At 40.5% G+C, this 27,522-nt stretch overlaps 5 protein-coding genes across 7 annotated transcripts; 4 read left to right on the top strand and 1 right to left on the bottom strand.

Annotated features, from left to right (window-relative positions):
- Positions 1-7,525: 7,525 nt before the first annotated feature.
- On the top strand, positions 7,526-11,137 carry myct1a (myc target 1a). Its single transcript, XM_086061468.1, has 2 exons — positions 7,526-7,935; positions 10,160-11,137. The coding sequence occupies exons 1-2, from the start codon at positions 7,881-7,883 to the stop codon at positions 10,702-10,704; spliced, it is 600 nt and encodes a 199-aa protein (XP_085917594.1). The 5' UTR covers positions 7,526-7,880; the 3' UTR covers positions 10,705-11,137.
- A 174-nt stretch (positions 11,138-11,311) lies between these two features.
- serac1 (serine active site containing 1) lies at positions 11,312-16,681 on the top strand. 2 transcript variants are annotated; one of them, XM_086061101.1, is made up of 18 exons: positions 11,312-11,384; positions 11,853-11,956; positions 12,044-12,080; positions 12,144-12,286; positions 12,738-12,827; positions 13,019-13,048; positions 13,189-13,320; positions 13,402-13,523; positions 13,616-13,744; positions 13,823-13,936; positions 14,009-14,171; positions 14,263-14,413; positions 14,500-14,641; positions 14,713-14,813; positions 15,117-15,214; positions 15,387-15,569; positions 15,648-15,791; positions 16,009-16,681. In XM_086061101.1, exons 2-18 carry the CDS (start codon positions 11,863-11,865, stop codon positions 16,143-16,145), a joined length of 2,010 nt encoding a protein of 669 aa, XP_085917227.1. In that variant the 5' UTR covers positions 11,312-11,384; positions 11,853-11,862; the 3' UTR covers positions 16,146-16,681. The 2 variants fall into 2 exon arrangements, with proteins under 2 accessions (XP_085917227.1, XP_085917228.1); XM_086061102.1 differs by lacking the exon at positions 13,019-13,048.
- Positions 16,682-17,338: 657 nt separating this feature from the next.
- On the top strand, positions 17,339-18,061 carry gtf2h5 (general transcription factor IIH, polypeptide 5). Its single transcript, XM_086061404.1, has 3 exons — positions 17,339-17,488; positions 17,693-17,748; positions 17,845-18,061. Exons 2-3 carry the CDS (start codon positions 17,714-17,716, stop codon positions 18,023-18,025), a joined length of 216 nt encoding a protein of 71 aa, XP_085917530.1. The 5' UTR covers positions 17,339-17,488; positions 17,693-17,713; the 3' UTR covers positions 18,026-18,061.
- A 429-nt stretch (positions 18,062-18,490) lies between these two features.
- dynlt1b (dynein light chain Tctex-type 1b) lies at positions 18,491-19,978 on the top strand. Its single transcript, XM_086061549.1, has 5 exons — positions 18,491-18,586; positions 18,729-18,770; positions 19,445-19,568; positions 19,647-19,724; positions 19,830-19,978. The coding sequence occupies exons 1-5, from the start codon at positions 18,566-18,568 to the stop codon at positions 19,898-19,900; spliced, it is 336 nt and encodes a 111-aa protein (XP_085917675.1). The 5' UTR covers positions 18,491-18,565; the 3' UTR covers positions 19,901-19,978.
- A 120-nt stretch (positions 19,979-20,098) lies between these two features.
- On the bottom strand, positions 20,099-27,229 carry tmem181 (transmembrane protein 181). Of its 2 annotated transcripts, none has more exons than XM_086061547.1 (17): positions 26,841-27,229; positions 25,564-25,667; positions 25,395-25,462; positions 25,040-25,130; positions 24,648-24,766; positions 24,445-24,561; positions 24,291-24,371; positions 24,106-24,205; positions 23,492-23,622; positions 23,313-23,404; positions 22,425-22,482; positions 22,254-22,356; positions 22,109-22,160; positions 21,960-22,042; positions 21,783-21,872; positions 21,629-21,695; positions 20,099-21,547 (listed from the first exon to the last, which is right to left on the bottom strand). In XM_086061547.1, the coding sequence occupies exons 1-17, from the start codon at positions 26,963-26,965 to the stop codon at positions 21,463-21,465; spliced, it is 1,566 nt and encodes a 521-aa protein (XP_085917673.1). In that variant the 5' UTR covers positions 26,966-27,229; the 3' UTR covers positions 20,099-21,462. The 2 variants fall into 2 exon arrangements, with proteins under 2 accessions (XP_085917673.1, XP_085917674.1); XM_086061548.1 differs by lacking the exon at positions 26,841-27,229 and adding an exon at positions 25,889-25,987.
- Positions 27,230-27,522: the final 293 nt, after the last annotated feature.

Below are 27,522 nucleotides of genomic sequence, written 5' to 3'. Positions count from 1 at the left end.
ATATATATATATATATATATATATATATATATTCAAAATGAGCATTATTTGGCCTTGGTAGAGTTCTTCTCCAAATCTTGTGGCGCTACTATGCAGCCATTTTCCTTGACATACCATACAGATGTGGTCATGCCCCCCCCCCCCCCCCCCCGCCTCCTCGGCCTTTCTGCCAGCACAGCAAGCAGCTCTCCACATTGCAGAATTGACTCAAACGTAGGCAATCTGCTTTGCACACCAAGCCGCCGCAGCCTGAATAGAAGGCGAGAGACGTCCTTTCCGAACGGCTAAATGGGACTGCAGTAAACTTTATCTGCCTGACGGGCAGGCAGGCAGACGTCGATTAGAGCTAGCGGCGGAAATTGAACGCCTCCGCCACCCACGGTGAGAGAAAACGGGCGAGAAATTGAAAATAGGAGAAACCCCACCCCCTGAACAAAAGGCATACAAAAACAGGCAAATTCCTCAGCATATGGAGGAGTTCAGGCTGGGAGGTGTTCAAAGTGGCCTCGCCGTTCTCGGCCATATGGTGTCACTAATTGCTGTGTTTCGGTGCAGAGAGGTACAGCAAAAGAGACGGTTGAAGGGAGAAAGAAGCCTCCGTGTGTGTGCGCGTGTGTGTGTGCGTGTATGTGTGTCCCGCAAAAATGGGACAAAAGTTTGGATTGTTTTCATATTGCATAGCATGATTATTGAACGCTTCCAAAAAATTTACCCCCCGAGAGGAGTATATGGCTTATTTTCATGCTGCTGATATGTGGAACACTGGCATGATAGAACATTTTCCTTACTGGAGGAGGAAGGTTTGTACAGGTAATAAGTGTTAAAGAGTGTTGGATGACAGAAGAAGAAAACACTGACTTCATTTAACAAGCGAGAACAAATAAGTGACACTCGTGATGTCACATGTTCCACTTGGCTCTTGCTCGGAAACCCCGTTGCAAGTTTGCGTCTTTGATTTTAGACGGCACATCTTGATTGATGATAATAAAATCATCACAGGTTTCAGATCTGCTGCGTAGCGCATTAAAAGATTTCTATGAAATGCGGCTGGCATCGGGCGGAAACCTTGCTTCCTTTCAAACCATCACTTTCCAGGAAAATATTTTTTGTTGAGCTATAACATTGAGGCTAATGCTGATTCCATTTGGCAGAATTGTAATGAGTTAACGTGTAAAAAAAATATTTAAAAAAAATTAAAAATAAAGAAAAAATAAAGAAAAATCGGCAAAAAATATATGATTAATTAATCAATTAATCATTTGGGTTCTAAATAATAATGCATCATTAAAGTGACCAATCCATTTTCAAGACTTTATATCAGTCAATAAATTTGGAAAAAATAACATACCCATGTGCCCAGTAGTAGTATCAATTTGTGAAAAAACATGAAATTGCCCAAATTTGAACATATTCGGTTTTGGCCCGACAGTTACGATGTGCACTTTGCATGTGTACATACTACATACCATTAGCCACAACTGCAAAATCCTAAAAAAAAAAAAAAAAGCAAACAGAGGAGCTGCACAAAATAAATGTATCATCTTCCGTTTTAGAGTTAGATTTAACAATACAGTCTACCCGGATAGGAATGGGGAACCAGGTATTTCCCCAGTAATTCGATTCTTAGGAACGATCACTTCCTTTTATGACAGAAATGAGCGATGATGTCACACGCAAGAAGTAAATTTTGGTTCTGAACTTTGCCAACGTGAAGCTGCCATTTGATAAAAACCTCTAGTGTTTACGTCGTTGTTCTTGATGCGGCGGGTACTGCTCTGTTGCTACGCTAATGTAGCATCTGAGAAAATCCAGCAGACAGCACAGCGTTAAAGTACCAGTAAAATGTACTTGTGTTATTATGTACGCTCGTGGACATAATAACACAAAGACATGTCAGTCATCCCATCATGGGAAGGGATGACAAGACATGAATTAAAAAGCCATAAGACTTCTCCATGCGTCCCTGAGCTAATAGACTAATTATGCAAGACATTTTTTGTGAACAGGCCACACTCACTCTGCTGAATTATTTACAATGAATTTACTGCCTTGGAGACTTTAAACGAGGCTCCCGTGTGGATGACAACTGTACTGTAAACAGGCTGGAAACACTTGATAAATGAGGGCGCATTTTGGCAAAGGCAGGAGGCGCCGTTACACATGTCCACATAAATTATGCAACAGTTTCGCACCACCACCGCTGCGCTGGGCTGCGCATGAGCCTGTTTCATTTGCACTTAGCGTCTTAATCAAAGTATTTCACTTGTCTCTTTGAACAGCACGGGAAACGGAAAGCCTCTAAAAATGAGAAAGAAATCAATACGGGAGATGCAAAGTGCGCACCCACACACCTCCAAGCAGTCATTCGTGACTGACACAACACAACTGCCGCCTCGCAGGCCCCCAATGGGGGCCGCCATGTTGGATCTCGGCTCCGGTGTCACCTGGACGCACTCGCCGAACCCTTCTTATTTGAAAAATGATTTTTAAAATTCTTTACCTAACAAATCTGGCTCTCTTCACCTTGAATTCAAAATTCTTGTATTCAATGCAGCTTAATGAAGTGTTCCTTCAGTTTTGCTAGACAGCTAATTGTAGAATTGCTCAACTCAACTCCTTATTTACAGGGCGCTTTAAAGCAATCACCGCTGTTCTCTTAGCTCTTTCAAACCCCAACATGTACAAATACGTTTTTAATAATTTGCCCATCACTCCCAAAAACGTGTTTGTACGTTTTTTATGTTTATGCTAGAGCATACAGAAGGCTTTGATACAGCTTCTGACATGAAGAGGTCGCTTAAAGCAATGGTAGTTATTACCAAAAAAAAATGCCAGCAGGTGGCAGCAGAGTATAAGAGATCAGCCAGGGCCAAGTTGCAACAAGCTCTTTTTTCCCAGTGTTTTCAACAGGTTTGTGGATAGATCAAACTTAACTATGTTCTAATGCTAATTGCTGCAAAACGGAAACAGATACAAATGTACTTTTTTTTTCCTGATGAAAGAAGAGACTTTTTGGTGGGTTCCATGATTTTTTTTTTTTATAGCAATAGAACAGAATATTCTGTGGACCTTGAAAAATCAGTCAAAATCTAGTAAAATAGCCGGGAGCGAAGGGGGTTGCTTCAGTAAAAATGGCTGGGAGTGAATGAGTTAAGATGGAACCCGGTTAATTGCTGCAAAACGGAAACAGATACAAATATACTTTTTTCCCTGATGAAAAAAGAGACTTTTTTGTAGGTTCCATTTTTTTTTTAATAGTAAACTGAATATTCTGTGGACCTTGCAAAATCATTCAAAATCCAGTAAAACAGTCGGGAGCGAAGGGGGTTGCTTCAGTGAAAATGGCTGGGAGTGAATAAGTTCAAATGGAACACGGGGGCAGCAGATACAATGAAAACAGCAGAGGCCCCTGATTCGAACCCTGTGGAACACCATGTGTTCCGTAACTTCCTTAACTTATACATGTGAATTCATATTGCACATCATCTGAATCATATGATGCATATGAGTCGGGTGTGTGTCTTGACCTCCGCCAAACCCCTGGGATTCGATCGAAACCAGATTAAGAACCTCTGACAAGTGCTTTCCATTGGCTAAATCCACGTGAATACACATAATACGTCCAAATACGTGAGTTAAGAGTAATTGTGAGCGAATCTCATGTACAACATGTCACACGCTCAATTTCTATCATTTTTTATCTGTGCTGCCAATGACAAGTAAACAAAAGTTGACCTTTCACTGTACCTGACGCCAAACTAAAGATAGCAACTCCCTGTGAGTCAGCGTGTACCTGGATACCGCCTCAAAAATACTCAACCCTTGAAATATTCATAAGGCTCGGATTTGTCACATGAACGACAGCATCACATTCAGTGCAAAATTAGACGGAGGTGAATTTACAGTCAGCATTTTTTGCCTTTTTTCTGTGTCATGCCAATATAACAGGTCACCTCCAAACGTGCCGCAAGTACAGAGATGGAATACTGTGAGTAAGCAATTAACGCCTACCTTGCAGTCTCTGCATCACATTGGCAATGTCATGAGGAGAGCCTCTGTAGTGGTGCGGCGATGCCATGCTGCTCGTCGTCCCCAGGATATCCGCTGTCGTCTCTCAAACCGACATCGTCACCCTAACCCACGGGCAGAAACGTTTTTTTTTTTTTTTGTTTAGTGTCGGGATGTTGTTTCTCCTCAGTTCATCCCTGTTGCAGAAACTCACACTCGGAGGAGATGCTCCGCCTCTCCCTCCTCCTGCTGCTGCTGATGCTGCTGCTTCTGATGATGTAAGCATAAGCACTAGTGTGTGCAGAAAGGACCGCTTCCTGGTTGGCATGCGCTGCCACCTGCTGTCCAACCAAAGAGGGTGTTGCTTGTTCGCCATGAGGACCAATCGGGGGGCAGGTAGCATCGGCTGCCGTTGGTTTCCACTGGAAGTATTTTTGAGTTTTTAAACAGGATAACAATTATAATTTTTTTTTTTTATAGTTTAAGCATTACCCAGACTCTTTAAACACATTTTAAAACAACATTAAAAAAAAAAAATTTTCAAGCATAAAATTGGCAGAAAATATGCAATAATATATATATATATATATATATATATATATATATTTTTTTTTTTTTAAAACCTTACAATAAATTCCCCACACACTTTCATCAAATTAAAACATATTTTTACACATTCTAAAATGTATTTCACCATACAAGAAAATAGATGTTGAACAGAATAAGTGAACGCCGGTGTAGTGAGGAATTAGCATTGGTAACAGTATATATTTTTTTTCTCATTACTAACAATCCCTTTTTTCACTGACTGTATTGGAGAAAACACATGATTTCTCTACTTTAAAATGGGCATAATGTATATAATAGAAAACTTTTTTCAAATAGTATGCATTCCGGTTTTAAACTGTAATATTCTTCCTATAAAAAAAAAAAAGAGCATGGAGCATCCATTTTTAATCATGTTACCAATGGTTCCTTGACCTATTAATGGATACTTAACAATACTGTATACCAATTTTTTTATATATATTTTTATAGGAACAATGTTGTCTAAATGCATAATGACAATATAAATGGTAAATACAGTATATCCACTGACCTTAAAAGCCTGTTCGAACCCTTGAAACATACAACATGAAGAAATTTCACACTTTAGGGGGAAAATGTACTAAAACATATCGTATTTGACCCAAAAACAGAACCAGAAAATAGATTGTTCTAAAACTGCATGTACAGTAGTTACACAAATAAAATGATGACAAATGACATTCTTTAGGTCAGTTGTCATATTGATGCATCTGGCTGGAGGGTGAATACCTCTGCAGTGGGACTTGCGTCTCTCATTCCTATGCAGCCTGGCTCAGGGTGACCTCTAGTGTTGCCAGCCCCTCAGGAGAAAGCAGATGCAGCCAAGGAGAAAGGACTTGCCACTGCAGCAGAGGTAGAAAAAAATCAAACAAGGGTCAATGCAAGGAATTTTACTCCTGTGGCACACTAACATCACGCCGCTGTTTGCTTATCTTAAAAAAAAAAAAAAAACGCTTATGCAGAGCTAGTGTGAGACATCTGCTGTGTTAATCCCCATTCCTGCATACTCAGCAATTTGCGGGAGCTTATTAGAAAGTTCTGTGATGAAATTGACTCGATGCCAAAGAGACAGATGCTTGGCCACAGACTATATTGGGACGAAATACTAATTCGGTGTACCTAATGATGTGGCCAGTGGCTCTATCATTAACATGGTTACTTGGTGAGAATTTTGAGAACTACTAAAACTACAATAAACTACTCTATTCCTCTTCCTCCTCCTCTTCTTCTTTTTTTGGAAGTTCTGATACCACGTGGCACCATGCTGCCTCTTACAGGTCACTCTTGGTACTAAAGATTATGCACTATACAATATCACACAATACACTATAAAATCTGGATGTAAAACTACTAGGGGTGTCAAAATTAGTGTGTTAATGTTTTGTTGATTTAAAGTTCCTTTTACGCCACTCATTTTTTTAAATGCGCGATTAATGACCGCCCCTTACTTGGAAAGCCTGTACTGGGGAAATTCCAGTCGCAACGAAGCAGACGTCCTCATCAAAATTTAGCAGTCATAAATTTCATAATAATGCATCCATTTGTGGAGACTATGGTCAAGTTGTATTTTACCATTTTTAAAATGTGCAGAATTTCACAAGTTACTTCATGTTAAAGATTAATTAGATAGCTCTTAATATGAAAATAAAAATGCACTGAGCTGTCAACATCTTACAAATGCAAATATGCCATCTAGTGGCAGAAAAATGACCTCAGCACAAATCAACATCACAAGCTTTTTACAGTACAGCCCTCTTTTTAATTTTAACTCAATTTTATGAATTATTATGAAATTACTGTATCAATGACTAAAGGATGCAGCCATATTTCTATTAGATTAAAATGGTTCTACTTTTATGTTAACAAAAGTATGAAACTTGCAAAAAAACATGATACATTTAATTATACATTTCGAACAGATATAAAATTTGTGATTAATCGTGAGTTAACTACTGAAGTCATGCGATTAATTACGATTAAAATTTTGATCACCTGACACCCCTAAAAACTACACTTGCTGATTTTTTTTTTTTTATTCATTGTGTGGAATCACTCACATTTTAAATATTGTTAAAGATGTTGATGATGATGATGATGATGATGATGATGATGATGATGATGTGTAATCATTATGTTAGACACCCGGGAGTTGTATTACTAATAAACTATGCAATAATGCAGTATATAATGGAATATCAACTCTATGGCTCCATCTTGTGCCTTTAATTTGATTTGCAAGAAACAACAGCACCCGAGGAAAAACAACCAACCGCAGACAAAAGGCGGGAGAGTGGACATACCATAAAAAAAATCTCCATCCTAGCGAGCATTAAACTTCAAAGTAAAGTGGTCCAACATTGATGAAGAGTAACAAAATATCCCAAATTAGAGTCTTTCGTCTAGCCATTCCACCACCATGATGTCAGTATGCATAAATACACTGATTTTGTTTTTCGGAGGCAGGTTTCTGGACTGTTTTTTTTTTTTTTTTAAGGAAAGTGGTCTGGCTGCTTGACATAAATAATGTGGCCTCTGCAGCTTCATACCAACACCATTAGAAAAATATTTCCTTTTGTCTGCCCTGATACATTTCAGATGGAGTGGATTACAGACAGCACCGACTATGCTGCTATCGAGGACGACTCGTCACTTCGCTGATTTAAAACGCACTTATACTTGCGGTGTTCTATGTCAGCTTTTATCAAAATAAATGTTTATTCTGGCTCTATTGCCGCCAGAAAGGGCCAGACGACCACTGGCCTGGCAGACTATTTGGAAAGTATGAGACGGAATTGAAAAGACGCGTTAAAACTCATTAGTTAGCATTCGATTCAAGTAGTGAGTGTAACGGCGTGTCCGCTTCCGTATTCGCAGTGACAGTTATCAACCTGAAGGAAATGATGGTAGAGGAAGTGTGGAAAAGCAAACACTCCCTCTCTCCCCAACGCCAGGATCTCTGTCGGGCAAAGATAAGCCTCTCATGGAGCTGGTTTCAGGGGGAAACGCAGGAAATGTGACAGCCTCTGATTTTTTTCTTTTCTTTTTTTTTCTCCACACTTCCATAAACAAGACAAACGGCAAAGTTTCGCCGCCAGTTCACGAGCGCCTCTGACACGCGCAGAGAGGCAGAAAGAGGGGAGGAGAGAAGGACAGGAAAGAAGGTCTGCAGAAAGACAGGAAAATCCATTAGTGTGTGTAAAAAGAGACAGGCAAAGGGGGAAAGAAGAGTACGAGTGGTCTTTTTTTTTGTTTTTTTGTCCTCTGATGACGCTACAGGCAAAGTCATGGCTGTAAACAATACGAATCTCTTCATGGAAATTGTTCAGTCGTTTGATGCTGGTGAGTTTCTACTAACTTTCTTCATCTTACTGTGTGCTAATTGCCACTGTTTCTCTCTCTCTCTGGGAATACCATGGAATATAGTAATTAGTAAAAAGTAAAAGGCAGATTACAAAATGTAACTTTCAGATTTTTAAAGTAAACGGTGAAGTGTAAGGAGAGGAAATTGATGTGTTGTTCATGGCAGGCATCCAGCAAGGATTTAACCACCGCATTCTTTTTCCCGTCTTCACCATGAGTGATTGTAAAGTGGAGACGCAATGGGGAAAAAGTTGGTTGTCGTAAGCCCCCAATATGAAAAACAGAAATGATTGTAGGCTGTGAATAGTTTTAGGGTTATATTAAGTGTTTAAGGTATATATTACTAGGACATCTATGGATTTTGCTTATATGCACTTAAACACTGTTAAAACTTGTAAACACTAAGATACAGATTATGTGGATGTTGACCAGAAAGACAAAAATGTTACCCCGTGGACCAAAATGTCAAGCTTTATCCACAGAGCAAGGCTTAGCTTTTTCTTCCTCTGTGATTTTTTTTTTTTGTACTTACTAAATGGTACATAACTGAAACCAATGTGAATTGATGATGGCCATATGATGTGACGTTTGTCATCGCCATCTAGTGGATGGATGGATAGCTAGATAGATGGATGTATACAGAAATGTGTGAATTTCATCACTGTGGTGTTAACGTGGACCCAGGGTTCGGGTGAGAAAATAATGGGAAATGTTAGCAATGATATATACCACCCTTGACAAACCACTTGCTTTGACCTCACCAAATTCAGCCATCTAGGAAGGAATGATGTGTGTGTGGTTTTTTTTTTTAAATCAGCAAAAAATCCTGTTTTGATATAAAGCAGCAATGGCTGAAGCCAAAATCTGCTTCCTCTTTTCTTTTTTGTTGTTTAACATTGCAAGACTTGGAAGTATTTTCCACACAAATAATTCTGGATTGAGATCAAAATCTTAAAATACAGATGACAAACTGTAGTGATGACACACTCCCCTTCTTCTTTCAAAGTGTTCCTGAAGACGAAGCACTAATAAATCAGACTGTGGAAAGGAGAGTGTGTGATTGTTGGACAAAGAGCACCAGAGGACTTAAGGGGAGGCGCAACATTGAAAAAATAAAAAAAGAACAATTTTTAAACGGCAGCAGGGTGGAATAGTGCTTAGCATGTCTGCCTCACATTTCTGAGGTTTGGGGTTCGCAGTTCCGACGTTCCTGTGTGGAGTTTGCATGTTCGCCTTGTGCTCGTGGGCATTTTTAGGGTACTATGGCTTCCTCTCACATTCCAAAAACATGCGTTAGGTTAATTGACCTAAACCAGTGATTGCCAACGTGGCGTTATGTGTTCGAGTACTACTACTGCTGGTTCATGAGCTACGCATAATGTTAAAGTACCTTCAATTTAAAAAACAATAATCCAGTATTTAACTTTAAAGTACAGTACAATACATTTGCAATGGATTGTTTAGGATTGCTTTCAACAATTATTTAGATACAATTTGTATTTCATTTGAATGCACAACACACTTTCAATCGTTACTAAAATACAGTTTGTACTTTCCTGTGTTGAAATGTAAGAGTTTTGGGTAACCTATAAGAAGTACTGTATTCGAGTACATCTAGGAGTATTTAAGTAACTTTTAGGAAGTTTATGATTATATCAAGGAGTATTTAGATTACTTTCAGGGAGCTTTTTTTTAGAATAAAAGATATTTGTTACTTTTATTTGAGTACACTCTAAAAACAGTTGGGTCAAAAATAATCCAACTATGGTTCAAAAATGGACCGATCCTCTACTTGGGTCAATTTGAGTCAAGAAATTGGTCTTTTAGTGTAAAACAACTCATTAATATTGGTCAGATCGTTTACTTGGGTCTAAAAAAATAAAAATAAAATAAAATAAAATAAAAAACAATAAAAAATAAATAAAAAATAAAGGCATTTTGTATAAAACCACCCAGAAAGTGGATCGGTCCATTTTTTTTTATCCATAACTGGGTTACTTTTGACCAAACTGTTTTTAGAGTGTACATTTAGGTGTATCTAGATAATTTTAGGTAGTATTTGAGTACATCCAAAAGTGGGCCTATACTTTGTAACTGTAATTTATTATCAGTCATCATGGTGGTACTTGGAGAGCCAAAAATGGTGAAAAGTGGTGAAAAAAATTTTGAGAACCACTTATCTAAACGATGTCTTCTGTTCCAGTCCCCCTGGTCATAGCTTTCAGCGTTTCCGTGGCAGTGGGCCTGGTTTTGGGGGCCCTGGTCTACGTGTTCCTGACCTGGTTTTCCCGGCGCAGAGCAGGCTCTGCCCGCATCTCCAGCTGCCCCCCTCCTCGCCAATCTCGCACCTCCCCTCGAAACCACCCGGGCTTCAACCGCAGCGCCAGCAACAACAACCACGACCGGCGGAGCAACAACAGCCTGGTCAGCGCCGCTTTCACCTTCCACCGTCAGACCTCCGCCCCGGATCCCCTCGACCCGTTGGGGCACAAGTCGAGCTTCACGGCGTCCACCTTCCACCCTCTCCTCCACTGTAGCCAAATAGCCAGGGAGGCGGAGGAAGGGAGCCAGGGATCCCTGCCCCGCACGCCCACGTTGACGACTTCCACCGGATCAGCTCACGCGGCCGCCGCCCGGCCCAGACCCCAATCGTTTTGGGGGGACAGCGTGAGGGGATTCCAGGCTACGCAAACCCCTCCTCCTGCTTATGAGAGCATTATTAGGGCCTACCATAAGACGCATACCTAGGACAAGAGGAACAGACTGCTCTGTGAAACTCAAAAGATTTATTTTAAAAATTATGTTTGTTTTGTATGGCCACAAACAGCTCCATGGAAGGGACTATTCAAGAAAAACATTTCTAAAAGGCGTCTTAATGTTTATTGCTCTACAAAAAAAATTATATGCATTTTACTTTCAGAAATTAGGATAATGCTGCTTATGTGTAAAAATGCTGGTCATATAGCAAGCTAATAAATGAGCTCATATTAGATGTGTACAAACATGTCCACCATAAGTTTATGATCTTGGTATTTAATAAAGTGTTTCCAATTTGTATCATTTAAACGCATTTTGGGGGAAAGGCTGCAAGGAAAACATGCATGTGTGTGTGTGTTTAAATTGTTTCAAACTCTTTCAAAATAACAGAATGACGACGAGCGCCGGAGGCCCTCATGAATATGTGAGTAATTATTATGGGACTATGTTTCTAACTAGTTAATGTAATAAATGTATGCATCAAACAACCGAGTTAGCTGTTAAAGGACATGCCATAATGGAAATCAATCCCAAAAACACACACACTCAACTACATGCCACAGTAGGAGGCGTTTCCACTAGTGGTGACGTATTATTTGTGCGACATATTTATCAAAAACGGGCGCCGCAGCTCGCATCAGCTGGACAACATTTACAACGCCAAAAAGCCGGTAATTTGGTTAATTTCGCAATTGGACACTACGATTGGAAAACTCACTGCACCTCACGTCAAACTTGACGTCGGACGCGTTGTCAGTTTAAAGGTCGCTGTCAGTCGAGTTAGTTTAGCTTCGTGTGCGTGTGTGTGTGTATGTGCGCGCGTGAGACAGTTGACGTACGTAATGTTGCACTAGGTCAACGCAGGCTCGTTTTAAAGTGAAATGTAACTTGGTTTGACGGGTCACGTCGTTTGTTCACTAGCACCTTGCTACTACATTTAGTATTTTTGGCGTGTCCAAACTGTTTACCTCTCCAAATGTACATCTACGAGTTCACATAAGGGAGCTCGATGCTTCAACATAAAGAGGAACAATCGAAACATGCTCGATAGACCTCGAGGACAGTTATTAGAGGATTGACATGTCCCGTGCGTGCGTGCGTGCGTGTTTGTTTTTGTCACCATGATCTCCCCTCCCAAGTTCCAGAAGGATGTCTGCGACTGCACTGCGCTTGATCCGATGCAGGAGACTCAGCACGTCCGGCTTGCCTGGCGTGACAAAGACACTACGTTGGAGAGATTTAAGTGAGTCACTGCAAGGAAGAAAAAAAAAAGTGTGTCCCTACATATGGAGACTGATTGACCGTTGAATCTGTTTTTTTTTTTCCCTAGGGAAGGTTGCCAAGGTAACAGGAGCGATGGTGTTAGGGTAGGTCTTTTAAAATCGCCTAATTTCTGGAGGTTTGTTTCTGATGGTTCCACACTTCTACAGAGGCTGCCTTTTCATCACGTACGAGGTGGTTGCCTTGGACAAGGCTGTGACCATCGACACCAGTGCGATTCTCCAGGAGAAGTACAAGTCTTACATCTACCTGCGAGCCAATCCCGCTGACGAAAATGAGAACTTCGCTGCAGGTAATACCCGGGTGTAAAGTTGGGTCCATCTGTTCTCGTAGCACATAACAGGATCCATATCTCTCCATATGTATACTAACTAGATTTTGAACTAAAAACATTGTACTTCGACTTAGAAATCATACTCACCATCCCTTTAAAAGGTCTTAAAGAGAAAGGAAACACATCTGGCTAAACTGCTGGCAGGCATGTTTTTTTGTTTTTTTTCCTGTGACGGCCATGATACAGTTTGTCCAGGTGCTCGGTGACATCTTCTGTCATTGCTTCCTTTTCCTTGCTTCCTCTTTCAACTGTATTTCCTGTACTGTACGTTTTCTCACTTCCCCTGGTCAAGGTATACTCAGAGGAAGTGTGCCCACCTTCTCTCATCACTTAACGGCTGGTAATTCTCATAAAGGCTTGTATTTAAATTAAAGTGATTTTTTTTTGGTGGGGGGGTGATATTTTCCAGGGCTCACACACAAGACAAGGAGGGAACTTCACAAAGCGGCCAGGCGCTTTCTAGAAATCTCTTCGCGGTTTCTGCTGCAGTCATTGGATGGTAAGAAACAGAAAAAAAAAAGCATTGATTCTGAATAGTGATCAGGAAAAAAAAGTAACATTTGGCTTCTATTTAGAAAGAGCACACTACTGTAAACTCACACCACAATACTTCAGTTGTTGGAACCTTTTCATTGGACCGTAATAGACTGTGATGCTGAATCCATTAATTTTGTATCTTTTAAAAACCAGCTGCCGGGTTGATGACGCAAAGTTTGCAAGGTTTGTAATTAGCTCGATGTGGTGATCCGACGGTAGTTCTGTAGACTCTTTAGGGTCAGTATATCAGATGTATTGTAATTGTTTTTTATTTTATTTAGTCACCTATTTTACATTGTCTGTATTTGTTTTTGTTTTTTTAGAACGGCTCAGTAACGTGGATGCAGACCCACATGAGGTGGCCTTGTGGGTCCTGCTGAAGAGGACCCAGTCTGACAATCGTGCGCTCAGAATCCAAGCTGTGCAGGAACTGGCGGACAATTACCACTGGCATGGTAAGCTTAACACGAATTGTTGTTGTGTTAGACAACATGGATCGCATCGCAATAACATGATCAATGCTGATGACGACGAAGACTACCAGTATCAGACCGCAGCCCAGGTGATAGACCAGAGGACCGCGGTGGGCCTTGCTCGGACTCCTCGAGCAGATTTGAGATTCTTCCTCCGCCCGCCCGCACTTCCTCACCTTGACGATGCAAGTATCGGCATTGGACGATGATCACGCTAACGTATCTCTTGGTTTACTGTCGTCCCAAAATAGCAAATTGACCAAATTTTCCTTGACAGGGTTTCTCAGCAGAGGACGGCCTGAGGCAGTTGCTGGCCTCCCTGCCGCAGTCCGAAGTGGACAAATGTGTCCAGTACTTCACCTCGCTGGCCCTCAGAGAAAGCACTCAGGCGTTAGCAGCGCAGAGGGTAACGATAAATCGGTCTTGTGACTGTTATAGACCAATCATGTTCATCCTCATCTTTTTCAAATGTGGTGCCGCAAAGGGCGGTCTGTGGTGTTTTGGCGGCAACGGCCTGCCTTACGCCCAGAGCCTCACGTCTGTCCCCTCGGAGAAGGTGGAGTCCTTCTGCCTACAGGCCCTGGTGCAGCATTCCAAGGTACTGTGGAAGCGTCACTTCAAAAACCGTGTAAACTTCCCCCGAACGAGCGTAGCGTGTTTGTCGCCGCAGGTCAGGAGCCACTGTGACCACATCGTGTCCAACGGAGGCCTGCAGCTCCTTCAGAGGGTTTATCAGCTCCGTCGAGACTCCAAGAATATACAAAGGAACATTGTGCGGATCATCGGGAATCTGGCGCTAAATGACAAAGTTCACCGGGCCATCGTGCAGTCAGGTAAAGAAAATAAATAATGTGGAAAATCCCGTTTTTTTTTTTGTTTTTTACTAAACTTCAATTTCCTCGGACTCTTCTTCCTGACATCCAGGGTGGCTGTCAGTGCTTGCCGAGATGGTGCAGTCTCCCCACGTCATGGAGGCCTCCCATGCAGCTCGCGCCCTGGCCAACTTGGACAGGGAGACGGTGAAGGAGAAGTACCCAGACGGCGTCTACATCCTTCACCCGCAAACGCGTGGCAAGTACGAAAGCTCTTCTCGCTTCCTCTTTCCGATATCTTTTTGTGTTGTCGTTTTTCCAAAGCAACTCTTTTTGTGTTCCATCCCAGCCAGCCAATCAAGGCAGACGTGCTGTTCATCCACGGGATCCTGGGGGCGGCCTTTAAGACGTGGCGCCAGAGAGACCGAAGCGCGTTACAAGATGAGAACGACAAAGACTGCGGGGACGATTACACCGAGTGCTGGCCAAAGGCGAGGACGCCAAATTGCTTTGTGGCGAGATTTTGTATTGATGTGGAAACTTGATGTTCTCTAATTAACAGACGTGGTTAGCCACAGATTGTCCAAATCTGAGGGTGTTATCAGTGGAGTACGACAGCCATCTTAGTGACTGGATGGCCAAGTGCCCTGCCGAGAATCAGAGGTCAGAAATCCGTCCGTCAGCCATTTTTCTACTGTGTTTCTATTCACGAGGGTCGACGGTGCGCCGGTGTCCATTCCAGGGCACATAAACAAACCGCCATTCACACTCACACCTACGAACAATTTATGTGAAAAAAATAAAAATGCATTTGACCAATAAAAGCCCTCTTCCCTCGACTTGACCATTTATAGACACTCACTACTCTCATTTGAGTGAATAAATGCTCCTGGCCAACATATGAGGGAAATATTGTCGTTCTAAATGATTAGCTGGTTTATTCTTTCTGTATTTGTCTTTCCTCAGAAAGTCTTTGGCCTACAGGAGTCGAGAGCTGCTCAAAAAGCTTAAGATGGCGGGAGTTGGAGACCGGCCGGTGGTCTGGGTCGCTCACAGTATGGGAGGTATGCTGGAGTTGAACTATCTTACAACTGTGGGTGTCTTGGAACGGTCAAAAATAACCTCTGGTGTGATTTCCCAGGTTTCGTTAAAGTCTGAGCCGTAAACAACTCTGCCAGTTCCACTTCTAGAATTACAATATATTACTTTAAATTACCGACACTGTTTCTCTATTAGGCTTACTGGTGAAAAAAATGCTGATTGACGCCTCAGAGGACCCAGCCATGAAGGACCTGTTCAAGAACACCAAAGGCATTTTGTTCTACAGCGTTCCCCATCACGGCACCTTCATGGCAGAATACTCCGTCAGTGTCCGATATCTGCTTTTCCCCTCAATCGAGGTCAGAGAGCTTTGCCGAGGTCAGTGAGGAGGTCCCAAATGTAAAACAGTTCATTTTTGGTTTTTTCGACACATAAACCACAAGGTGATGTTTTTAGACTCTCCAGCACTGCGTGACCTGAATGAGAACTTTTTGAACATGGCCAAAGAAAAAGAGATCAAGGTGCTGAGCTTTGCCGAGACGCTGCCCACAAACATTGGCCCTATGGTCAAGATTCTGGTGGTGCCAGCACAGTCTGCAAGTAAGTACCAACATCTTGTATTAAAGGGCATTTTATGAATACCAAAAAAAAACCCGAATCACTCAGACACATTTACAGAAATGGGAATATAAAAGATTTTACTTGTTTGTTAATTTCGCATTTGAGGGGTGGACAAGCACCCCCATGGATCTGACTTTTAATAGAATTGTTCCTAACTTGACCCTCCTCACCTTGTTCGGCCTTGTTGTGGTTCCAGATATCGGCATCGGGGACCTGATCGAGGTGGATGTGGATCATCTCAGCATCTGCAAGCCAGAGAGGAAGGACTCATTCTTGTACAAGCGAAGCCTCCGGTTCATCCAGGAAGTACTGCACAGTTCCATCGGCCGGTGATGACCATTTTTAACACCAGCACGCTCCAAGCAACTTGAACCTACAAATGTTCATCACCCGCATTGATTACAAACCTGTCTTTTATCACTGTAAAGATTACGGTCCATTTAAAATGATCAATAACATGAAAAACCAGTGAAGAGTTTCCAGTAGTGAAAGTAGAAAACTGGATGCCAATCTCTCACTAATGCCGAGTGGATTTCAAAGCTTATTTTAAAAGTGACCATTGTAACCTTGAAAGATGTGCAACTGCTTTTTATTTTAATTTTCTCAAGTCAGACCAACCAGCTTATTTAACACGTGATTTTTAAGTTTTGTATCTTAATTATTACATTGGCTTACCACTAAGTATTAAAAGACCAACGTTACACTTTTGGATTTAATTTGTCAATTTATGCTTTTTACACATACTCATGTGGCTAGTTAGGGTCCTATTGTGATGTCTTAACAAACTAGCACTGTTCACATTTTATTTTCAATCTTTTGCAGTCACAACACATTTCACAAAGGATGACAATAAAATGTGTTAAGTTGGAGGTCTCAACTAAGTCACTTCTCTTAAGATATGTATTTACAAGCATTTTAATAACTGAATTTATCACTTGTTGAGCTTACTGTAGCTCATATGCTATTTGTGTCAACAGTAAAAGCTAACTGGCAGCTTGTTAAAATGCTAGAATTTTAAAATGTATTTTAGATATTTACATAAAACGGACACAAAATTCAATATTCACCTTTAAAACTTACCACTAATCGATTGGCGGTTCACTGTAAACGCCACTGATATGCATACTTTTAAAATTGGGCAACACACCTGCCGAAATTTTGGACGCATGCGCACTTCATTTAACGAAACCGTCCCTACGCGCTTGCCGTACGTAGTTTTTTGTTTTTATTTCTTCACTTTTACTTTCGGACAATTATAGAGATATTTACAACATTCACTTTTCCCATACAATTATACCCGAAAAGAAAAAGGGCTGACGGGATGAAGCCGATCAAGCTCCTGTGCCAGTTTCTCCAAATCAGCTCAGCGATTATTTTTTTATTTTTCTGTTTTTGTTTTTACAACTAGTGCTGCAGAAGTGAACGTGAACAAAGCGATCAAATGAGCGTCATGACGTGTTTTTTAGTTACCCCCTAGCGTTCTTGTTTTTTTTAATTTTTATGTTTATGTTTGAACGATACTTGTTCAACGTACCTGATCCTGATTGTAAATTGAAATTACTGGATAAAATAAAAAAATAAAAAGAGCGTCCCTCCTCTAACAGAGTAAGGAAGTGAAATGTCGTCATCAAACTGAGACGCACAAGCTCGCGTCGAACAATAACAACAGATTCCAGGTTGGTTACGTTCATCTTTTTTTAAATATACTTAATGTCTATGTAAATGTTTTAGTTCTCGTGTACTAAACGTGCGAATATCACGGCGAACGTCCCTTTAAACTCGGGAGTTTAGACGGTAGCACGCTGTGGCTACAAAATGGTTATCAGCCAGTTCAACACGGCTGTCTGGTGTATAATATGCAACTATATTTCCTACAACAGGTCTCAAATACACCAATCAATATGGTCAACGTGCACAAAGGCGTCCTTGTCGAATGGTAAAAAAAAAAAAAGTCCACTCTACATTTATCAATGTTATCTACAAGCTATTATTGAGGGGTATGTGAACTTGTCTTGTACCTTCTATTTCCTAGCGACCCCGCCATGAAGCAGTTCCTCTTGTACCTGGATGAGACTATGGCACTGGGAAAAAAGTTCATCCTGAAGGACCTGGATGACACGCATGTGTTCATACTCGGCGAGGTGGTCCAGACCCTACAGGAGCGAGTTGGAAAGCTCATAGACCAAAACTCCTTCACCATCACACAGAAATGAGACGCCATTGAAATAAAGGGAGAACTTGTGATTGTTTGATTTAGTTTATTTTCTTTTTTTTACGTTATCATTTGTGGGCGATAAAGGCGCACACAACTGTAAATAAAAGACACAAGCACACACCAAAAAACATTGTTTAAAAAAAATTACCCCCAATGTGGGTAAATGTAAGAAAAAATTATATACAGTATAATATGCGTAAAGTAAAAGTGTAGTAAATTAACTAATAAGGCATAGCATAGGTTACGTTGAATTTATCATTAAAATGCAAGCTTTTAGCGTTCAAACGTTTTCGACTAAATTGGAATTTTCAGTAGTCCACTTGTCCATAAGATGCTTAAAAAAAATAAGCGAGGTTACATTTTACTAATGTATTGAATTCAATGTGGCCTGCGGAAAAATAAGAACGCTAAACACATGTAACATGCATTGCAGTGATTCGTCTTACGTTGTCATAGAAACACTTTTATTTTGACGGGACCGCTTTTTGTGTAAACCGGAAGTTGTGTTCGGAGCCAAGCCTTTGCTATTTGCACGAAAATGGAAGAAGGCGAAGATGAGGTAAGGGTCATTAATATGAGCATCATCGTTGTAATTACGCACTGGTTTCATTTTACACTTTGATCCGATTAAAACAACATTTTAATGCTGGTACGATGGCTACGATTGATGCACATTCCTTATTCATGTGTCTCGTCAACAGACTACGTTTGTCGTGGAAGATGTCACCAAGTTAGTAAAAGACGTAAGTTAAATTAAAATAATATTAATTTTATATATATATGTATATATATATATATATATATATAGAACATTATCTAATTATGTGGGTTGTTTTGTTGCTCTGTTACTAGCTAGCCATCTAGCTAGCTAACGGTGTCCCGTTTGGCGACGTGCTGGTTGCCATGGATACGGTAGCCACGCATTTGTGGTGGGACTTTTTTAATGGGCATTTTTTTAGCTCGTTTGTACGAATGTATCTATTAATTTCTCATTGATTTAATGAACTAATTGGTAAATGTTTCTATTGTAAATAATCAACAATAAAATAAACCATTCTACGTAGCTTTGTTTTAAACATCGCTGCATTAATTTTTATTAAAAGTGATTTATTTATAATAATAATAATCATAGTATTTAGCGTGTTAGTATTTAATTTAATTAATTGTACAATTAATGCTGCTGTTGTTTTAAGTGACAATTTTAAAGAAAGACCTATATATATCTCAGTCAATGTAGCATTTTTTTCCCTTAAAATTGTGTGAAATTAATAGCAATTTTCTTTTCCTCATTTCTAGTTCTTGATTGTAAAACGGTCACAAGAGGGCCTACTGTCAAGAGTACTATTACCTTAAAATATGGCTGGTATCGCTACTCGCTGACATATGCATGTACAGTATTGCATGTTTTGTACCGCAGTCCATAGAATCAACCATCGGCACGAGCTCTTACCAACACATCCGGGTGAACCAGTGGAGCACCACCATTGTGGAGCAGAGCCTCAGTCAATTGTGCAAGCTCGGAAGGCCTTTCAAATACATCGGTTGGTGTCAATATTAACGGATAATACTCACCTCGTACTCTCTCGCGTGGATTAATAATAAGTTGTATTTCTTTCAAGTCACATGCGTCATCATGCAGAACAACGGGGCGGGACTGCAGACTGCCAGCTCGTGCTTCTGGGACAACTCTACTGATGGTGAAAAAAAATTTAATAAACGTACTTTCCATTACGTCGTCAGGAGTTTTCAAAGGGTGATTAGTTTTACTTTATTATTGTCTCATCTTTTGTTGTCTCAAACAGGAAGCTGTGCAGTAAAGTGGGAGAATAAGTCCATGTGTTGCATCGTCACCGTTTTTGGCTTGGCCATCTGAATGTTAAATATCTTTGACCATGTTGGCTGCATTCCCACGTGCATATGATGGATATGTGAATAAAATGAGTCATTTATATGTCATTATTTTCAGAGATTTTTTTTCCCCTTCATTTATTTTAAATACATCAGGCCCCGCCATCTTGTTACAGCACTTGAAACCGACAACATTACATTCACATCGAAAGACGGGGGGGGCTCGCACATGTTAACCATTTAATAAGTTTGACGAGAAGAAAAGGCACCATTTCGATCGGAATACATGTGATGATATATGCTTGGGCTCCCTGTAAACTCGGACGAAGCAAAGAGCGGCAAATGTTTGGCATATTGTAAGAAGAAAAGAAAAGAACATATACTGTTTAATACATCTACATAAAGGCAAAGATGATTGTATAGTAGAATGTAAGAAATGTTCAACAGTAGCTGAAGTACAAATTCGCATAAATCATCAATATAATGGTACAAAATGTAAGCAAATAAATTACAAAAGTGCATTTACAAAACTTTTGTTGCTGTTGCAGAAATGAGGAAATATGGTACTTACTCTGATTTCTAATGAATGTGGCCTCGAAGCGTTCACATGCCATCGTTGATTTGACTTAACCGTCACAATGTTAAAACGTACTTTTGGTCACGTCGTGTCATACAGTAGCTTGCACTGACAACCACAACAGTAGTAGCGAGATCAGTAGTTCAACAGCAACAACAACAACAACAAAGTACAAAATGTAGATTGTCTTTACAAAACAAAACCCCCAAAACGACGGAAAAAAAATATCCCTAATAAATATGAGCACTTATCTCGTGATTTTAAAAGCAAAACGTGAAGTCCAAAAGAGTTTTAGGGTCACACTGAAAAGAATAACATCAAATTAGGAGAATTATGCTGAAATGTATCATTTTACGAGAAAAACAATTGCAATTTTATGATAGTAAAGTTGCCATTTACACAAAACAAGAAGTGCTAACATTACGTCTAACGTTACTAGAAGTTGTAATATTATAAAAAATGTGAAGTGAATGAAGTCGTAACTTATGCTACAACTCGGCTCTCGTAACATTACAATTGTCTTCTCGTACTATCACAACTTTTTTGTAACGACAATGTTAACTTTACGACTAGTGTGGCAACATTCAAACAGTTGTAAAAAATGTCTTTAATCTCGAAAAAAAATTTGACTTCCTTACATAACGTCTCCTAACGTCTTTAAATGATCCAAAATATTGCAAATTTATTCTCGTCTTTTTCCTCCTAATTTTACAAAAGTATCTGCTTTAAGTGTAAGTACATTTATTTTCAGAGTGGCCCTATAATTCCTTTGCAGTGGGGGGGGAAGTTGGCCATGAAGAACAAATAAAGGTTGCGACTTAAAAAACAAAACAAAAAAAAAAGTACATGCCTCCATTTTCAGTAGAATTACAGTACAGTACAATTCTGGAGAAGTGGTCCTGTTTTAAAAATATACTTATGTACACCTGCAGCGTATCATTGTGAAAATACTTCTTATGTACACATACACATGATGCTTTTTTTGGGGGGGTTTGTTTGCATCTACCACATCAGTCGCTATCGCTCTCGTCCTGGAAGTTGGCGGTAGCTTTAATGGCACGTCCATTTTGTAACGGCATTTCCTCATAATCGCTCCTTTGGGAAAAAAGACAAAAGGAACATCTCAGATCGATGCCGGATATCGCTCACTTCAAACAGGAAGTTGATCACACGTACCCGTATATGACGTCATCGTCTGAGTCGTTAAGCATGGAGAAAGCAGGATTATCCTTCAACTGGGAGTCTTGATAGACAAAACCAAAATGGATAAATCAACATAGCAATTTAATATCAATTAGATGATGAAAGCTTTTTCTTTTATGTGACTTACCATAAAGGGCATTTTTGGAAGGAGAGTACACAAATGCTAATGTATACAAGTAAAAGTTGAGCAGGCCGTAGAAGGACAAAAACTCGGCTGGTATGTCTCAAGTTAAAGACAATTTGTCAATTTAAGTCATTTCATTCAAATTAAATTGCTACTAAAAAGGTGAAATTTGAAGGATATAGTTTTGGTAGTGAGTGGACAGCTCAGCCACAAAATTGTCCTGGAGCGCCCTGGCACCGAATCTCAAGTAGAGTATGACCAAGCTGAGGACAGAAAAGACAGCGGTGACCATTTTGAACCAATCAGGAGACACTGATGAGCACGTGTACCTTTTAGCGAGGACTACAGATGTCAGCGCTGTCAAGAACTTGAACCGCAGATCTACAAGCATGTCAAACACAAAATAAACAGAACGGAAACACTAAACAGTGGTCAACTATTGTATTGTATTTCTTTTGCCAAGAGGCGTCAAACCTGAGTAAGGCATGTTTTTGAGTTCCGAGCAGGCTCTGACAATGAGGAAGATCAAGTAGAGGATGTAGAAGACAACGATAATCAGGAAGAACAACTTCATGCCCTGGGAGGATGCGAATTTTGATTCAACGGAAAAGTCAGCTGTGTTGAAATGACTCCAATTGAACCCACCTCAAAGTTCTTTATGTCCACTTTGTACTGGTAGGTGGGGTCTTGGAGTTCGTTGACCCTATGAGTCCCAAGCAAGGAGAAAATATGTCATTTCAAATGTTCAACCTGTTATTCATATCTTTGCTGTCGTAAGCATTTGGAAATAGAAATTATTTTATTAATTATATATATATTATTTTTTTTTTTAAATCAGCCGATCAATCAGTTATTCGATTTTTTTCTGCCATATATATATATATATATATATATATATATTAGTGCTGTCAAAGTTAAAGCGTTAATTGATTAATTAATCACAAAAAATGATCGCATTAATCATGAATTAACGCAGATTAATTGCTCTATAAATTTTGACCATCCTTTAGCGTGGCAGCGGATGGCTACGTTTAAGGTAGCACAGGTTGTGTTTGAGCAAAAAAACATAACTGCATGCATTAAAGCAAAGCATTTAATGAATGTTTGCGTATCACATTTAGAATATTTGTTCATGTCGAAATATCGGGGTCATTTTTTTCCCCATTTTAAATTAGGCAAGTAATTAACTGATTAGAGAAAGAGGAAGATGAGCGTGTGCAGTGGGTCAAAAAATGTTCGTCCTCATAATATTAAATGTCACAAGAATTAACACATTAACAAATTTGGCGGGGAACATTTTTGATAATAAAAGCCTTTTTTATTAGGCGATTAATTGTGATTAATGAGAATTCTAAAATGTGATTAATCTGATTAAAAATTTTTTTTCGTTTGACAGCTCTAATATATATATATATTATTTAAAAATATATAAAACTAATTTAAAAATATATATATATATTTTTTTTTTAATCCCTCTCAGTTGGACCCGATTCATTTCTACCGTGAAATGCCGACAGATAAAAAAAAACCTACGTCTGCCATATGCCCAGCGTGACGGCCGAGAGCCACAGAAGGCCCACGATGACCAACTTGAGCAGGTAGAAGGTCAGGCACCTCCGCTCGCCCTGTGGTATCAAACGACACTCACGTTATCCTCAAGTGTGCGGTGAGACGAAAAACCCTGAAAGAGCGGCGATGACACGTGCGGTCACCTGAACACGTATGCCGTGGTAGACGCAGAGCCAGAAGAGCAGCAGGGCACACAGGAACAGAGCCTGGAAGAAGGCGTCCAACATTCCGGGAAACCAGCTGTTGACCAGGAACGACAGCGGGAAAAACGGATCTGCAAGGAAGTACGGCGTGTTGTCGCTCATCTTGCTGCCATTTTCCATCCATCCATTTTCTCCATCCATCCATTTTCTGTACCGCTTGTCCTCACAAGGGTCGCGGGGGTTGCTGGAGCCTATCCCAGCTGGCTTCGGGCAGTAGGCGGGGTACACCCTGAACTGGTTGCCAGCCAATCGCAGGGCACACAGAGACGAACAACCATACTCACAATCACACCTATGGACAATTTGGAGTGTCCAATTCACCTGCCATGCATGTTTTTGGAATGTGGGAGGAAACCGGAGTACCCGGAGAAAACCCACGCAAGCACGGGGAGAACATACAAACTCCACCCAGGAAGACCGAAGCCCGGACTTGATCTCACAACCTTTGCACTGGGAGGCGGACGTGCTAACCAGTCAGCCACCGTGCCGCCCTTTTAATTCAAATAAATGCATGAAGCCTACATTTTCAAAATAACAGTATGGTAGAGAATTACCATTGTAGAGCAGCAGCAGAGGCATCAGGATGGCCATCCACTTCTGCTCAATGCCCCAGTCCCGCATGGAAAACTTCCTCAGCGAGTGAGCAAAGACACACTGAGAGCAAAGCGGAGCAAAGGAAGGCTTCAAATGTCTGCTCGCTAAACAAAGTTCCCTCATCAAATTGGCATCACTCTCTCACCGTCACCATGAAGGTCAACACCACGAAGACAAATCGGAACCAGATCTCCACTTGAGAAAAAATGGGATTGTAGGTTTTCCACTAAACACACGTATCACTTGTTAATCAAACTGTTGACATTATTGTTAGCATAAACATGTGCGCATAAGCTTACCACAAAGTTGACCTTGAGATCGTACGTGATGTTTTCAAGGCCTTTGAAGCTGACAGTGACCTGGTACTGGTTGTAGTTGAGGTAGCCCAGATGCAGAACGATGATCTCGTCGCATTTCTGGAACCAGGTCAGGCTGTTAATGGCACATTAATCCGCGTGGACGCGGGGGGGGGGGGTGTTAATAAGTGACAGATGACACTCACATCGCCGCAGTGCAGCGTCCGCGACTTGCTGCGTACGCCGTTGATGTGCGTCACGCTGGCGTCCTGCATCACACCCTTGAGCTCCACGTTGATCTCGAAAGGTTGCTGGAAGTCGCCCACTGCAGCGGAAAACGAGGACGTCGTGTATGCGGAGATGCAATTTGATAAAGCTAAGGCTCTGATTTATTAAGATCACAAATTGTCACAGTGCACTGAACTAATCTAATCACGCGGAAACGCAGACTTGAAGGGTTTTGTCATAGGTGATATGGCATGACACCTTGTGACTGGCTGCTTAAATCAAGCAGAAGATCCAAAACGGCATTGCTGAAAGAACGATATGTTGCAATAACTTTTGTTTCTGGCATTTAAAAAATATTGCATTGTCTTACCATTACTGTGTTGAGCCTGAATCACACAGGTGAGCCATAATTGCTGGTGATATGTGGTCAGAGGTGGAGAATGTAGATTGAAGGGCCCAGTCTGAAAATATAGAAATTAGAAAGTCATTAATTTGCGTTTGAGAAATAATTAAGGACATACATACAGGAAGAAAGCTCTAATTTTACAAGAATAAAGTTGTTAGGCTATATTACAAGTAGTAGAATATAAAATACTATTTGCTTCTAACACTAACTTTTTTTTCTTGTAATATTAGCGTGAACATGAACAGAATTGCCGTTGAAGTACTTCAATAAAGACATTTTGTAAGGTAACCTAGTATAGTCACCATTCCAAATGTATTACCTTAATTGAGGCATTTTTGGCAAGGAACTGGTCCCCATTGTACACCTGCTCAGAAATAACCTTTGGACCTATTATAAAAACAAAAGTTATGCATTTTATAAAAAGCAGTTATAAATTTAAGACTAGTGACTCAATAGTATCAACAGACAACTCTAAATAAAGTACATACCTGCAATTCCAATTAAAACTGTGAGGCCGAAACAAGCTAGGAACACCACGAAGACCAACACGAAATGTCTTTTGGACAGCGTGTAGAGACGCATGGGCGCCAGTCTATATCGGGAGAAACAAAAGACGCCATTAATTGGACATTATTGACCAATAACCTGTAAAAAGTCCCCAACACGGGTATGTCAACACAGTTAGCTTCCCACATTAGCACGCGCTATCAGTAGCATATGGCGCATCAAAACACGATCGTTAATTGTACTTGTCATTTAGAAAAATATTAATAAACGGACTCGTTTTCGAGTCACGCGTAACGTAACACTTACGGCTCCATTTGTGCCGTTTTTGCAAAGAAATGTCGCTGTGGCAGTGATACTACATCCGTGTTGAAGAATCCAGCTGGGCGAAAACAGTAGTGTGACGTCATCAAAAAGGGGAGGGGCGTTAATGGAGAGATAGCGAAACACACTGCCGTAGAACGTGAGTGAGACTGGCGTGTGTTAGTAAACTGAGATGTGTGTTTTCTGAATCTACTTTAATTTGACGGGCCAGGGTAACCGCATCTCATTTCTTTAGATGCGAGATATCGGGCTAATGACAAGTGTTGTAGGTATCGGACCTCTTGAGTCCTCCTGTGGCCGTTTTACGACAAGAACTAGAAATTCGAAGAATAGAAAATTACCAATAATTTCATGCAATTTTAGGGGAACGTGCTATATCGGGATATATAGGTCTTTCTTTGAAATTATCTGGCTTTTTTTAGGGGGGGGGGGGCTGTATCAAAAGTACTAGTGTACTCATAGACTACTTAAAAGTTAAGTACTGTACTCGTACTGGTGGTAGGTCTGGAAAAAGTGGTATCCAACATCCCTAAATCTTGGTGCACAAAATGTTTAATTCCTTAAATATTTCGTCATTTTATTACACTATGGTTTGATAAAGTGCAATGAGAGGACCTCGGTATACTCGCGGCTCGGCATCCGCGGATTCACCTATTCGCATATTTATTTAGGGAGTGTCCAAAAACCGGTTTGTCTTTTATATATATTTTTTTTATTGGTAGACGTAAGATCTATCTATCTATCTATCTATCTATCTATCTATCTATCTATCTATCTATCTATCTATCTATCTATCTATCTATCTATCTATCTATCTATCTATCTATCTATCTATCTATCTATCTATCTATCTATCTATCTATCTATCTATCTATCTATCTATCTATCTATGGCGTGATACATGACGTCACGATAGCGTCAAAAAATGGTGGGTCACCTGTAAAAGCGCTCATCCCGGTAGGGTGTCAGTTCCTCCTTGAGATCGTTGTAGGCCTCCTGGACTTTCCTGCAAAAGTGCTTGAGCTCGCTGAAAAGGGGGTTCTCCAAGTAGTCGCTGTCCATGACGGCACCGCGTCGTGCCGATGCTTGGATGGATGGATGGATCAGGGATGGTGGAAAAAATGTCGACGGCAAGGGAGAGGAGGGAAGAGAAAGCAGCGACAAAATGGCTCGTCTGCTGGTTGAATCGAGAGTGCAGGCAAAGCGGTTTCCTTTGTGTCGGTCCAATGGTGGAAGGGAGAGACGAGAGAGGAGAAAGGATTCAATAGAGGCGGCGAGTGTGAAGTAAACGGAAGGGTCACGTGACTAAAGATCAGCACCGCGGACAGAGAAAAGCGGCTGATGACGTCTCCCTTCACTCAATTCAATGGGGAAAAAAACGTTTGTTTCCCTCAAAGAAAATATTTTTTAATCCGTGAATAGGTGAATCCGCGGGTGTTGAACTGCGAGTGTGCTGGGGTCTACTGTAATCTGTAATACAAAAATAGAACAAGTTGTAGCCTAATTTGTTGTTGTTTTTTCGAAAGAAAAATATCACTATATTGCCACGCTTTAAAAAAAAAATACAGGAATAGAATAGCATAATTAAATAGAAGAAAATAAAAGGTTTTGTTTTTTTT

This window comes from Leptonotus elevatus, chromosome 18, assembly GCF_054856555.1.
Source record: "Leptonotus elevatus isolate MCC_2025b chromosome 18, RoL_Lele_1.0, whole genome shotgun sequence".
Classification (NCBI taxonomy): domain Eukaryota; kingdom Metazoa; phylum Chordata; class Actinopteri; order Syngnathiformes; family Syngnathidae; genus Leptonotus; species Leptonotus elevatus.
The sequence above is the reverse complement of the archived record's forward strand: the minus strand, read 5'-3'. Positions and strand labels throughout refer to the sequence as shown.

Bases quoted from the DNA above. Each gene is read 5' to 3' on its own strand.
- myct1a (XM_086061468.1), top strand. From the start codon at position 7,881: ATGGCTGTAAACAATACGAATCTCTTCATGGAAATTGTTCAGTCGTTT. The intron at 7,936-10,159 runs GTGAGTTTCTAC...CTTCTGTTCCAG, and splicing joins TGTTCAGTCGTTTGATGCTG to TCCCCCTGGTCATAGCTTTC.
- serac1 (XM_086061101.1), top strand. From the start codon at position 11,863: ATGTCTGCGACTGCACTGCGCTTGATCCGATGCAGGAGACTCAGCACG. The intron at 12,287-12,737 runs GTAATACCCGGG...GATATTTTCCAG, and splicing joins AAATGAGAACTTCGCTGCAG to GGCTCACACACAAGACAAGG. The intron at 14,414-14,499 runs GTACGAAAGCTC...GTTCCATCCCAG, and splicing joins CACCCGCAAACGCGTGGCAA to CCAGCCAATCAAGGCAGACG.
- gtf2h5 (XM_086061404.1), top strand. From the start codon at position 17,714: ATGGTCAACGTGCACAAAGGCGTCCTTGTCGAATG. The intron at 17,749-17,844 runs GTAAAAAAAAAA...TCTATTTCCTAG, and splicing joins AAAGGCGTCCTTGTCGAATG to CGACCCCGCCATGAAGCAGT.
- dynlt1b (XM_086061549.1), top strand. From the start codon at position 18,566: ATGGAAGAAGGCGAAGATGAG. The intron at 18,587-18,728 runs GTAAGGGTCATT...TCTCGTCAACAG, and splicing joins TGGAAGAAGGCGAAGATGAG to ACTACGTTTGTCGTGGAAGA. The intron at 19,725-19,829 runs GTGAAAAAAAAT...TGTCTCAAACAG, and splicing joins CTGGGACAACTCTACTGATG to GAAGCTGTGCAGTAAAGTGG.
- tmem181 (XM_086061547.1), bottom strand. From the start codon at position 26,965: ATGGACAGCGACTACTTGGAGAACCCCCTTTTCAGCGAGCTCAAGCAC. The intron at 24,562-24,647 runs GTGAGTGTCATC...ACCTGGTTCCAG, and splicing joins GGACGCTGCACTGCGGCGAT to AAATGCGACGAGATCATCGT. The intron at 22,161-22,253 runs GTTTGACGCCTC...ACATGCTTGTAG, and splicing joins CAAAAACATGCCTTACTCAG to ATCTGCGGTTCAAGTTCTTG.